Source organism: Arachis ipaensis, chromosome B2 (genome assembly GCF_059453495.1).
Source record: "Arachis ipaensis isolate K30076 ecotype BB chromosome B2, ASM5945349v1, whole genome shotgun sequence".
NCBI lineage: Eukaryota > Viridiplantae > Streptophyta > Magnoliopsida > Fabales > Fabaceae > Arachis > Arachis ipaensis.
In genome coordinates this window covers 4,741,865-4,757,127 of record NC_142437.1, presented here as the reverse complement: position 1 = coordinate 4,757,127, position 15,263 = coordinate 4,741,865, and the positions used below count along the sequence as shown (strand labels likewise).

Sequence of the window (15,263 nt, the reverse complement as noted above, 5' to 3'; positions counted from 1 at the left end):
GATAAGTTTGAACACCAGTATGTTCTGGATATGTATACTGTCATATAGCATTTTTTTTTAAAGATAATAGTGATATTTTATTCAATAAAAAAATAAATATAATATCTAAAAATCAGGATAAAAGAAATAAAAAAGGAATTCTCAACTATTCGTGAATAGGTGAAATTGTAAGAAAAAAATAATATAAAAAAAATATAGAAGAAATATTAGGGCACTATGCATAAAGCAAAATAGATATATAACTCCTGGTTTAACTTAAGCGATATTACTAGCACTTTTTTCGGAGGCTCTTGGACATGTTCAAAAACTGGTCGACACCTCTCCTTTCAAATATTCCAAGTTATATCAAAACTAGTCGAGTTCTTTGAGAGCTTGTTCCTTGAAATCTAGTTTGTATAGTAACACCGAATCCCTCCACCAATTGAAGAACAGGGAACATCTAGAATCTGAAATGAGGTAAGACAAAGAACTCTTCTTCCACAATAGATTAGCGTCTCCACATAGACAATGCATAAGTGATTCTGGGACTGACTTGCAGATTGGACAAGTTGGCGGAGTGGATGGGAACTGTTGCTGGATAAGAAGCAGAACAGGAAGCTTACTATGTAGGATTTTTTACGCAAAGAATAAAATCTTATGAGAGATTTTCAATTTTTATAAATGGCTTCAAACTGGCTTCTGTTGCATGAAGTTCGGACAAAATTCAATGGACTAAGTATGGTAAAATTGATAAGCAATCTTGTACCCTGATACAACATCATATGTTTTTTCTTTGTTTATCACCCATTGAATTGTGTCTTTACCTTCTCTTAAAGTTATGGAAAAGATTTCCTTAGTAATTTCTAGAGAAAAAAATTTGAGATTAATATTTAGTTCTGCTGTTTATTTGATAAAAACAGATCTTTCACTCATAATAGATAGTAACTATCTGATAATAATGCCGCAAATAATGGTACAGTGAAAGAGTAAGGAAGAGGGAGCCATGGTTCAACAAAGATTCGAATATCACCAGAACTTACTTTTTAATTAATATCTTTCTTTATAATTCGCCTTCCTTTAAAAATACTTTACCAACCCTAAAAAAGTAATTTTAGAGATAAATCTTCTTTTGGTCTTTATAATTTAGAGTGGAAATTAAATTTGTCCATAATTTTTTTTTTAATAAAAAATCATCCCTAAAATTTGTTTTCCGTTAGAATCATCCTTTTGTAATTTGCATAGATCAAAGTTGATTGACTGAAACATATAAAATTAATATACAATTGAATTAAATGTAATCTGAAATTAAATTAAAGAAGATGTGTAATGTCATATGCGAATTATATTATTGTGAAGATAGAAAAGCACAAAGTTGAACAATGTCATCAGCTATTTTGCCACTTAGGACATTTTTTTTTCTTTTTTTTTAAAAGAAAGAAACAATAATAAAACATCGTCAAGAGTAGAGCTAGTCTAATTTTGGGATATTTAATTAATTGGTTTGATTTCTTCTGTTTCTAATAACCTATATCTTTTTTAATCATTTATTTGTTCTTTTTAATAAATATTTTTTCCAATATTTAAGCTCAATCTTATTGCTTATGATACTAAAAAAGTTTATCGTTTATCAACTAATTTCAAATTAATTATTATCATTACAAATTGTATTTAAATTATAATATAAACAGAAATGTGAATCAATAACACACAGAAAGTAATGCTTATTATTAATCCATTAGTCGTATATATGTAAAAAATAAATAGGCGAAAATTTTTAATTAATAATTACAAATAATTATTCAGGTTATTTTAAATACAGAACTCCATATATACCTTTCTTTCTAGTATTTATTTTCTAATAAAATACAACTTAAAAATGAATACTTTTTCCAAATAATTGCATTTTAGTTATATATTTAATAATTATACATTCTCATATTATTAAATGTTACATATACAATTATATGTCTTGAAGTCTTAATTAAAAATTAACTAGCTAATTTTTTCTTTTTCGTTTAGTAGTTAGAAAGATAAATTATGATAATTACTTTTTCATGATTATTTGTTTTCTTGGAGTGGATAAATTATACGTCGACTCTTTTAAAAATAGCGGTGATAGATACTGTAAAAGTACTTCAACGTTCAAGTTAATAAGATTGTAAAGTAGTAAGAATGATATTTAGAATGAATCACGTACCTCTATCAATTAAGTCTTGTTATATTTATAAAGTTGTTGCATCTGTAGACAATTATCATTATTTTCGAAACCGTTAAGAAGCTTTTGCCAATTATATGGTAATTGTGTTTTAATGATTCGTTTAAATTTGTGTAAAAATATTTACGAAGAGTGATTCTTGCGCTGATTTGGACTTACGCAAGGTTATTTGTATTTCGTTCGGTTTTCGAGTTCATAGGCTCTTATTGAGGCCGAGTTATAACAAATGGATCAATATATATAAAAAGTTGAACAATGACATGTATAATCTTATTTTTTTTATATTATAAATGATATTAATTAATTAATTAATGGTTTTCACACGGTTATTTTTTTTTTAATTTTCCTTTCCAAAATGTCCACAAAATATTAAAAATATACAACAACATACATAGCAAATATCTAAGAAAATTATCTGTATTATGATATTTTTCACCCTTTAATATTTTAATACCCTTTTAGCAAGAGATAACCATGTAACAACAAAGTGCCAACTAAAGGACAGTGGCCACTAAAGGATAGACATTCCAAGACCTATAATTTCCACTATGCAAATTTTATGGGGCGGTGTAGATTATGTAACAACATTTTTTCTATACATAGAAAGGGTTTTATTGATTAAAAATATGGTTCTTTTATATAACTTTTAAGACCATTATTTCATGGTATAGTTGTTACTAGACATTCTTGTATGTATAGTGTACTACACGTGCCTTTGCTTAATTAACTATGTTTTGCTATTGGTACAAAGTTTAATTAATTAATTAATTATTAAACCTTTTTACCAATGCTAAGTGCCTATGTTGTGATTGGCCAAGCCTAGCCAATAAAATCAATCTATTTTTGCTGGAGAATCTAGTGAGTTTTTGAGTTGAGGAGTTCAAAACTCTTGTCCAACCCAAATTCTCTAATTTATTGCAAAAATATTGGAATGACCTTTCATCATCAAAACCAAACCCACTTTTTTTTAATTAAGGCTCTCTCTTATTTTAATTTCAAGGGTATTTAACTAATTTGAGTTATTCAAACAATTAACTCACTTATTTATTTAAGGGTAAAGTATATTTTTTGTCCTTGAAGTTTGAAAAAAATTTCAAAAATATCCCTAAGTTTTATTTTGTTTCAATTTTGTCCCAAAAGTTTTCGATTTGCATCAAATATATCCCTACCGGCTAAATTTTCAAAAAAATTAAGACCAATCTAACAATAATGTATGAAAATTATGCTTGATTTGCTTGTGTTGAGGGTTGTTCTTATGAAATTATTGTTGAATTGGTCTTAAATTTTTTGAAAAATTAGCTGTTAGGGGTATATTTGATGCAAATCGAAAACTTTTGGGACAAAATTGAAACAAAATAAAACTTAGGGATATTTTTAAAATTTTTGTCAAACTTCAGGGACAAAAAATATACTTTACCATTTATTTAAATAAGTGATAATAATTTAAATTTTATCTTGTATATATAATAATTTGTTGACCAACAAATAAAATTCGTATTTATAACGAATTAATTTTTAATTTTTTAAATTGAGAGATATGATAAATTAAAAAATTCAAAAATATAAACAATGTTGCTTAATTAATTAACTTACTTCTTGAAATCAACATATTTAATAAAATTAATGATAAGTTATATTTTTTACTTCATACATTTTTGACATTTTTATCTTGGGTGGATTTCATATTCTAAAATTGACTTAATAAATAATGGGTTAAATTCCTTTCTTATTTTTTATTTTATTATTTTTCTAACTAGGAGCTTATTTACATAATAATTTTAGTAACAAAAATGAATTTCTTCTAAATACTTTGCCACTCAACATTTCAACTCCATGAGTCATAATTTTCTCCAACATTAGGTTCCTTTTTTTGTGCAACCACTAGAGTATGGTTTTGGAACAAAAAAACTTTTGGTCATGAGAATCTCTAGTTCTCTACTACTTCTTTCTTTGTTAACTTCTTTTTGCTTCATTCCTTATATGACCAAAACTCTTTTCCCTTATATGGGAGCCCCACAAACACATTGAAACACAAAATATATATGCTTAATTGCTTATGAGGAATAATGTGACACAAAAACATTGTAAAGTGGGGTTGTGTTCAATAATGGTGATGCGTGTTTTAAATATTCGTGATATAAAAAATTTAAATATTATTTAAAATTATTTTAATTTATATTTTTAGAATGTTCAATTTAATTTGATATATTTTAATTTTATTTATTTAGTTATTAAATTAGACTTTATATTTATGGATCTAGAATTTTTTTTTTTTTATTTTAACATAATATATGCTTACGAAGAATAATTGTGACACAAAAAACATTGCAAAGTGGGGTTGTGTTCAATAATTGTTACATCAAAGTGTTACAAAAGGGTACCATGATGATGCAACAAATGTTAATATAGTTATGATCACAATTATATTGTTGGTCTACTATTCTACCCTACAAAATTGACTTTCAATTTCTTAGAACCCTAGAAAAGAAAAACACTACTTTATTTTATCCTTGCAAAGATGCTATATATATACACTCCACCTGGTTTACAATGCAATTAGAAGGAGTTGAAACTTCTCTTTCAAATTAAAATTGGATTGTTACATGCTCTCTAGTCTCCACTAATGTCGGGCACTAATTAAGCATTTTGGCATAACATCACCATGCAAGAACCCTAAAAACATAGTATTAAGATAGCATAATGTGATTAATGCATTGGACCAACACCAAGGTATACATCAATCATATCATAATTTTTTATAGGTCGTCTTTACTCTAGAGATATAATCATTCGTATGTCTCGTTTATTTTTATTAATTTAAAGTTTTAAGAATAATAATAATTCTATGATATAGTATTATAAAGTTTTTATAACAAAAAAATTTAAAATTCAATCCATATTAACTCTAAAAAAAAATTTAGTATATATGACAAAAAAAAATTATACATAATTCATGCAAATTCAAAAAAAAATTCTTATATGAAGAAGATATATGTTAAAGAATACAACTATATTTATTTATATGTCTCTCCAATTTAAATTTTTGAAAAAAAATAATTTCATAACATTAGCGATATAAAAAAAAAATATTATCATATACAAATTGAATTTTTCGATTCAAATTTATTTCAACTCTCAAGATTAAATAAAGTCTTAAATTTGGTTACATTAAACATTGGCATGCCCAATAACTCTTGATAACAATAACTAAGGCTTATCTTGGTAGATGGATCACAAAAAGCACTTTTGCTTCAAAGTGAAATTAGACTAAATTCCATCAAGGTTTAATGAATTCATTATGATATCCTTTAATTTATTTGATGTTATATTTACATAAATATTAACTTATATTTTACAAAATACCAAAATACAGTACCCAGATGCATGATAAATATTAGAATAAACATTAAAATCAATTTTCAACGAATTTTAGATTAATTTTTTAGTAAATATCGTTTTTGTCCTTAACGTTTGGGGTAAATTCTAAAGTTGTTCCTAACGTTTTAACCGTCCTATTTAAGTCTCTAACGTTTCAAAATTAGCTCAATGTTGTCCTGCCATTAGGGATCTGTTAACAGAATTGACGGTGAAACAAAATTGAGACTATTTTGAAACGTTAGCAGGGACTTAAATAGAACGAAAATATTGGGGACAAAAACGATACATAGAAATAAATTTTAATTTTATCTTTCAATAATATCAATTTTTTACTGTACGTAATATTCAATTATTTTTTAATCACATCTAATAAGTAAATTACACTTAATCACCTTACTTTTATTCTAAATAATTTTTTTTTATATTTTTATATTAACTTATAACTTTAAGTGTAAAATAAAAAAAAAGATTTATTTAGAATGAAAGTAATGTGATTAAATGTAATTTACTTATTAGATGTGATTAAAAAATAATTGAATACTATGTACAGTAAAAAATTGATATTATTGGAGGATAAAACTAAAATTTATTTCTATGTATCATTTTTGTCTCTAACGTTTTCATCCTATTTAAGTCCTTAACGTTTCAAAATCATCTCAATTTTGTCCCGCCGTCAATTCTGTTAACGGATCCCTAACGACAGGATAACATTGAGTCAATTTTGAAACGTTAGGAACTTAAATAGGACGATTGAAATGTTAGGGACAACTTTAGAACCTATTCCAAACATTAGGCATAAAAACGATACTTTACTCATTTTTTTTGTTGGCAAATTTTTATTCTATAAAATTTTTGAAAATTACTTTTACCAAATATATTGGTTCCGTGGTATTTTTAGTGCGTGCTGAACAAATAAATCTTTATTAAATTTTATTATAACCTAATTTAAATATCTAGAAAGATTATTATAAGATAAATTAATTTTTCTTTAAAATGATAAAAAAAAAACTAGTTTGTATAACAAAAGTAATTTAAAGACTTTTAGAGGATAAAATTTATGAAGCTAGTACCAATAATTAGCTCTATATCACCAATAATCATTAGTCATTATTCCTGCTAAATGGGAGTTTATGAACTCTTCTAATACCTGCATTATCTGATTCAATTCATATAGAAAACTCTTTCATCATAATATTATTAAAGAATAGTTCAAGTCCAGGAAAAGTGGAAAACCAATGGAAAATGAAGCATCATGAACAACTTTATCAACTTATTAATGGATGTAACACGATGACTAAACCAGAATTATTTCAACACAAACCAATAGATCTTATGTAATTTTACTTGGGACAAATCAAATAAATGGAGTATTCTACATCACTATTAATGCCTAATGCGGTCAGCAGTGACTAGATCATCAAATATAGAAAACATAATAAGTACTAATTAAACAAATTACAAAAATATTGACATAAATAATTATTACCGACTAACACTTATAACGATTTTGATTATTATTTTATATGTGTGGTGAGTGGTCCCTGCTGATTCAGTTAAAATATAAATACTTTATCTGATCTATCTAATAATTAATAAGCCAGAGTAAAAAGTTCATTTGCTACCCAAATAAAAGGATCAGAACCAATGACATGACAAAGTGTGAAGATCATGCGTTATTCATTGAGATAATATTCAAATTGTTCTCAAAATTATACTAACGTCTGTTTTAGTTTACTTAATTATTTTTCAACCTAACATTTATGACTCATCTTAATATAGATAAGTTCTACCTTATTTTATTTTTTTTAATTTTAAATAATTTTGACTTTTGTGAGTTGATTTTGTCCTTATTGCAAAATGTTAGATTGTTTGACTATGTTAGATAGTTAATATTCAATTTGGTCATGAAGTTATACGCGAATCTCAATTTAGTTCTTGAAATTTTAATTATTTTTATTTAATCTCTAAATTTTATAAATGTGTCTGATATTAGTCCTTAACATAATTTTTAATTCAAAAATATTAATAAAGCGTTGAAATGGACAATCAAAAGTCACACTGAAACTTGTAAAATGATATAGTTTTAGTTTTGGCATTCAAATAACTCAAAAATGATGTCGCATCGCTTATTTTGTTAGGTAAAGTTTCAATAAACACCACTTATAATGTTGTTTTTGATTTATTTGAGTGTCAAAACCAAAACAACATCATTTTACAGAGTTTCTATACATTGAAAATTATTTCAAGGACTAACATGAGTCATATTTACAAAATTTAGCGACTAAATAAATACAATTAAAACTTTAGAACTAAATTAAGGCTCGTATGCAAATCCAGAAACCAAATTGAATATTATCTCATCATTAGTAAAGTAAAAAAAATCTTTCACATAGAACAAAAAAAGGGGCAATATGTTTTTTTAACTCATTTGGATAAAATAAAAAATAAGAGTAATATATCAAATTAATCTCTTAAAAAATTTTAATAAGACAGTTTAATCTTCAATAAATTTTAATTACGAAATTAATCTCTAATTTTTTATTTATAAGACAATAATTTTATATTAAATTTTAATAAAAAATTAAACAAATTAATTTTTATTGTTTATTTAATAAAGATTTGACACCTCTTAAAAATTTTTAAAATTTTAAAATATAATTTTTTATTTAAACAAATATATATTTTGATATAAAAATAAATTTGTCTAATAAAATAAAAAATTTTGAGATTGATTAAAATGTTCTACTAAAAAACTCTCAAGAACAGGTTTGGAATAGCAGCAAAAGATAGTGTTCATTTTATGGGACCGGATCATTATCAAAGTTTTTTTTTTTTTTGGTGACTGAAAATATTAAAAAACAAAGAAACAAAACACAACCAAGCCAACTAGTTAGAACCCGTTGCCTCTTGCATTAGGTATTGCTCCAAATCTGCACCAGGTTTGATTCAAAAAACATGAGCTGAATCACTTCTAGCTCCGGATTTAGCCAACCAATCAGCGACACTATTAGCTTCCCTTCGAATCAGACGGAACTGGACCTCCCAATCTTTGGACAAAAGATCTTGGAGTTTTAACACAATATCCTTCACCTCATGTGTTGTGTGGCTGGTGATGTTACTCAACACAAGATAAACATCGAGCGAGTCCGTTTCACAAATAACCCTCTGGCAACCAGCTTCCCAGGCTAACAACAGCCCCTGCCAAGAGGCCAGCAGCTCACAACGACAAACAGACCAAAAAGGAAGAGTACCTGAACGGCCCAACACCCATCTCCCTCTATCATCCCTCAGAACACAACCAAAATCAGCTCGCTGGGCTCCCTGAAAAACACTCGCATCACAGTTGACCTTGTAGGTGCCGTTGAGTGGAGGCTCCCACTTAAATTTCCTTTCAATATCAGAATAGATAATCCGGTTGTAATGAAGGTTTCTAAGATCAAAGCTCATATTTCTAGCTAGGATCGCCACTTTCTTATCGGACCAAACTTCATCCGGGTTGAAAACCTCATGACATCGATGCCTCCATATCCACCAAATTCCGGATGCGAAAAGGCAGCCCATACTAGATATGCCCTGTTTAAGCCAAGGAGTTAAATCGGACAATCCTCTAGTTTCGCTGAACGAAGGATCAATGATATTCCAAACAGCTTTGGCCCTATCGCAATCTCTAAAACAATGCAGAATTGTTTCCGAATGGGCACCACATCTCTTACAAATATCACTAGGTGTTAACTTGCGCTTGAACCGGATCGCATCAGTAGGGACAGCATTGTGAAGAGAAAGTCAAAGCAAGAATTTGATCTTCGCCGGGATGAAAGGCTTCCATATCCAATTCCAATCTTCGCTTTCATCCCATTGGAATTTTCTTTTCGCCAACCAAATATATCCACTTCTAGAAGAATACTCTTTTGTTGCGGCAGCAGCCCAAATCCACCCTGGGCCATAGTGGTTGTTACCAGGAACAGACAACTCAATTAGGGACGAACGGATATGATGAGGAAGAGGAGAATAGAGGTTGCTAAGATCCCATCGACCATTGCAAATAACGTTATCTAGAGAAAGGTGGAGGTCAGTTATATGAACATATGGAATTAAGTCTGCAAGCTTACCCAAAGGAGACCATTCATCAAACCACAAAGATTGATCCAAAGTACCACAGCACCACGCAAAGCCATCTTTCAAGCTATTGAACGCTTTAATCACACTTTTCCAAACGTAAGAGGCCCCAATAACCTCCACAAAACTTTTTCCAGCAGCCAGATACTTCTTGGTTAGGAGTTGTACCCATAGTTTCTCTTTGCAATGAAGAAGTTGTCAAACAAGCTTTCCCAGAAGGGCAATGTTTGCACACCTAGAGTTCCTCACCCCTAGGCCTCCATGTTTTCTCGGAGCGACAACCTTAGTCCAATTCACAAGGGGTAGTCCCCTCCCATTAGTCTGACCCTTCCAAAGAAATTGTCTCATCATCGAGTCAATTTTTTCACAAGCATACGAGGGAAAAAAGGCTACTTGCATATTATACACTGGAATGGAAGTCAATACCGACTTAACCAAACATAACCTTCCTGCCTTATTAAGAAGCCTACCTTTCCAGCTAGCTAGCCTCCTTTGGACCTTGTCAATAACCTCTTGCACCATCTTTTTCGCCGCTCTATCATGGCCTATGTTTACCCCCAAATATCTGTCTATGTTCTGAGTTAAGTGAATCTGAGAAACCCTTGACAAGACCTCCTTCCTCCGATGAGTGATGTTCTTAGAGCATTGAGCCTTAGATTTAGCCAGATTAACTTTCAATCCAGATGCCTTTGTAAAGAGTTCAAGAACCTGTATAACCATTTCAACCTGCGACCTTGTTGCTTTGCAGAAAAGGAGAAGGTCGTCAGCAAACATAAGGTGTGAAATCCTAGGTCCCCCTTTGGAGATGGCAACAGGCACCCAAGATCCATTAGACACATAATGAGAGATAAGGCACGCCAATCGTTCCATACACAAAACGAAGAGATACGAAGATAGAGGGTCACCTTGTCTTAGCCCTCTTTTAGGATTAAAATTCAGTAATCTCTCGCCATTCCATAGGATTGAAAGAGAAGAAGAGCAAACACACCTCATGATTAGGCTAGTTATAGTCTGAGGGAAGCCAAAACTAGTAAGAGTATGTTGAAGAAATCTCCAATCTACCCTATCATATGCCTTCTCTAAATCAATTTTAAAAATCATAGTACCTTATGATTAAGGGTGAAATCTTAGTACTTTTAATGTAAATTTAATAATTAAGAGTTACTCAATTATCAACTTCTCATAAAATTAAAAATTAAAATTATTAAATAATTTAATAAATTTAATTAAATCATCATCTAACAACTCTAAACTATGAATTTCATTCGATGATAACTAAAGCACTAATCTAACCATGTAAAAACATGACCCTAAACCCATATTGAAATAGTTACAAAATGCAAAACATAATTCCCAAGAGGAATTGTGGCAAGGATCAGTATGAAGGCTTTTAATCAATGCTGGAAGTTACATTGGAAGCATTAGACAGTGCATTGAAAACAAAAAAACACAATCGACAAAAAGTGTTGGGAGAAGTCTAGGTTGTCAATCCATACTAGAATGCAACCCACGCCTTTTTCTTAACACCCTTTTTTTTATTTAGAAGAAGTTGCGCAGTGTCACATTGCAATAGCTTTGCAAGGAACAGGGGTCTTCTTCATTCATCATTGACCAAATTGCCCTTTTTGCTTCAAAAACACTGCCATTACTACCCAATGTTTGTTCTTCCAGCTCAAACCTTTTACTATAACCATCATTTCCATGCCAGTCTTTTTCTCTTTTTAGATACCCAATTGAAAAAAGATTTGAACTTTACCATCAAACATGTCGAAGTTTGATTGATTTTGTTGTTCCCAAAAATCCAAACAGAGAACCCTAAACCAAAAGCAATTAAAAAGAAGAAAGAAAACAAAGTATTTTGAACTAAAGGAATAGAAATTGAAACATAGAAGTAGAGAGTTGTTGAGGAAAGAAGAAGAAGAAGAAGAAGAAGATAGAAACAGCGCCGCCACAGGACTGAGGATTGAACCATGGAAGTGTGATGAAGTAGAAGTGCACACGTTGTGTTGGGGTTTTTCTGCAGGCCTAAAATATAAGACCTTGTTTATATTGGGCTTTTTGGTCTAATGGGCTATGGGCCCAAACATTCTCAAAGAAAAAAGTATAATACCCTTTTACACAAGTATCCATCTCTGATTTTTAAGTTTATAATACTTGCTAGACCAAAAAAAAAAGGTTTACAATTCTTGCAATAATCTATTCTATTATATAAAAATCGGATGTCTGCACTTAATGATAAAACTGACGTAGCATATTTTGGAGAATGTTTCTCGATTTAATTATTTTAACTCATTCAATACAATTTATTGCACTGACTTAATTATATCAACTAATTGATTTGATTAGATATTTAAATATTAATATAATTTATTATAATTTATATTACTTAATTAATTATATTACAATTAATTCGTTATATTAGTGAATTAGTCTTTTCATTTATAAAGTCTAAAATAAAATAAATAAATTGTTATTTATTCTAATTAAATCTATTTATATACTATATATGAATTAAGGTTAAGTTATAAAACATAAAACTTGTGGATTGTGATAAAAACGCAAATCAGGAGGAAAAAAACGCATACAATTATAGAAGAATTAAATCTATCCTCTTTATTTATTTCTAACCATCGTTTTAGATTTTAATTTTCTTTAAAACCAGTGATAGCGGAATTTTATTGATGCTAGATAAAATTACAGAAGAATCAAATCATAATTTGCATTTATTGATGCTAGATAAAATTATAAATTGTTGCTCTTTCAATCAAATCATACCACATACAAAAATAAATTAAATTAAATAAATCGAATTTGCATCTCTATATAAATCGAATTGAATAAATTCGATTTAGGTAAATACGTGGTAAATTAAATTCATAAGGTTCGAATTATATGCAATTCTGAATAATTATAATGTTATGGGCATTTTATATAAAAATTAATACAAAAATAATTTAAATTCTGTACAATATTTTTTTTTGTATTTATGAGCTATTAAAAATGAACGAAAAAATATTATATGAAATTTGATTTTTTTTGTATGGGTTGTTGTATAAAATACTAATATCATTATAATTATTTATTTTGAAACAGAGTACAACTAAGATTTTATTAATAATTTTAAATAAAATATTTTTATAAAATTTTAAAATTTTTTATTATGAGCACTTTTTGTAATTATTATAAATAATTTTATAAAATTTAAAAATGGCTTAACAAATGTTATGAGTAAATCGTCTGACAAAAAATTTCATTACAAAATCGGTCGTATATGTGATTAATCGGTGAACCGTTAGAACTGGTTGGTTTTTTTAAAAGGTTTCCGGTTTGTTAATACTCCTCCAAACGGTGTCGTTTTGACTTAAAAAAAAAAACTGAATCCCCAACGACTTAAGCCCGTAACCCATTCCCACTCCCACACTTCTCTCCTCTCCTCTCTGAAATTGATGTGAAAATTAAAGGCCAAATCTATAACAGTTGAGATTCTTGATGAAAATGAAAGGCCAAATCTACATGGAGCTATTCAAAATTACATGGTACATGGTCCATGTGGTCCGTACAACAAGAATTCACCTTGCATGAAGAATGGATCATGTTCAAAGTTCTATCCTAAAGAGTTTAGACAGCGAACACTCATTGATGAGGCTGAATTTTCCAAATATAGGCGTACTTATAACAGTCGAACAGTGAAGAAAAGGGAATGTGTACTAGACAATAAGTTCATTGTTTCGTATAATCTAGAATTGTTGCTCAAGTTCGGGTGCCACATAAATGTGGAATACACATGCCAAACAAGTTCTATTAAGTATCTGTTTAAGTATGTACACAAGGGTAATGATCGCGTAACAGCTACTCTATACAATGCTGGTGATCCGTCAGAAGCCACACAAGTTGTTGACGAAATTAGGAATTACTATGATTGTAGGTACATTTCAGCATGTGAGGCAGTCTGGCGTCTATTTGGATACGAAATCCAAGAGAAAGAACCATTTGTAATTAGACTTCCATTCCATTTGGTGAATGAGCAACCTGTGGTTTATGGTGAAACTTCTAATGTGAATGATATCGTCGAAAGAGCAATATCTCATAAGTCCATGTTTTTGTGATGGATGGCGGCAAACATGTCATATCCTTATGCTTAAAGTCTGACTTATGCTGAGTTTCCAACCAAGTTTGTTTGGAAGGACGATTCTTCAAAGTGGTTTCTTCGAAAGAAAGGTTTCGCAATTGGAAGACTCATATACCTACAGGTAATGACGAGTTTATATTCAATTTTGATCTTACTTATTTAATGATTTAAATTTAAAATCTTAACAGCCTATACCCCACGTCCATTTTATTCGATTTATCTACACTAAAAAATAAATGTTCAAATAACTTTCAACAGTTATAACCTGTAGATTATACAATTTTTTTTTCTATATTTTTTAGGAAAATTATTCTTATGCGGATGTGTAGCTACATAATAATTAAAATAGCATAGCTTAATCCATTTAACAACTTAAAAGTGGAATTTTAACCAAATTTTTTTCAGCAAATATTGAAGAATATTACCAACGACTTCTCTTGAATACTCAGAGAGGATGTATGAGTTTTCGAGATATAAGAACAGTAGGAGGAACAATTTATGCTATGTATAGAGATGCATGCTTCGCCCTTGGACTCTTGCAAGATGACAAATAATTCATTGATGCAATTAAGGAAGCAAGCTCATGGGCCTCAGGATCATATGTTAGGAGATTATTTGTCATTCTATTAACATCCAACAATATCTCAAGACCAGAACATGTCTGGGATAGATGTTGGCATGAACTCTCAGATGATATTTTGTATCGACAAAGAGCTGTGATGAACATGAGGGGTGAGTTTTTATTAATTATAATGATAAAAGTTCTTCCTTATTGATCATTTTTAGTTTGATTGAATTTTTACAGTATCGTATAATATGCAGAGTTAACAATATCAGATGATGAGATTAAGCAGTTGTGCTTAATGGATATAGACAAGATCTTACATTCCTATGGTAAAACCTTGAAAGACTATCCTCCAATGCCTTTAGCAACTGAAGTTGATAGTTCTTTGTTAACCGAAAGGGTTATTAGGGAAGAGCTAAACTTTAACAGGGATGATTTAAAGAAAAATGTCTCAGACATGTTAGCCATCGCAACACCTGAGCGGAGATATGCATTCGATAAAATTGTTACAGCTGTATATTGTGATGAAGGGGTTTTTTTCTTTGTGTATGGTCATGGGGTACTGGAAAAATATTTCTCTGGAACCTTATGTCTGCTGAGATTCGCTCAAGGGGTGATATAGTGTTAAACGTTGCTTCGAGTAGTATTGCATCTTTACTTCTTCCCAATAGAAGAACGGCACACTCAAGGTTCAAAATACCGCTGAATATAACTGAGGATTCTGTATGTAACATTAAACCTGGTTTCCCTCAAGCAATGTTGCTGTTGAAAGCCAAACTTATAATTTGGGATGAGGCTCCAATGATTAGTAGGTACTGCTATGAAGTGCCTGATAAATGCTTGGGTGATATCATGAGGTGTTCTCCAACATATAGCAAATA

The 15,263-nt window shown here is 29.6% G+C and overlaps 1 protein-coding gene across 1 annotated transcript; it reads left to right on the top strand.

Annotated features, from left to right (window-relative positions):
• The first annotated feature begins 13,221 nt into the window (after positions 1-13,221).
• On the top strand, positions 13,222-15,004 carry LOC148572882 (uncharacterized). The gene is made up of 4 exons (XM_088505563.1): positions 13,222-13,764; positions 13,873-13,938; positions 14,390-14,549; positions 14,640-15,004. Exons 1-4 carry the CDS (start codon positions 13,222-13,224, stop codon positions 15,002-15,004), a joined length of 1,134 nt encoding a protein of 377 aa, XP_088361689.1.
• Positions 15,005-15,263: the final 259 nt, after the last annotated feature.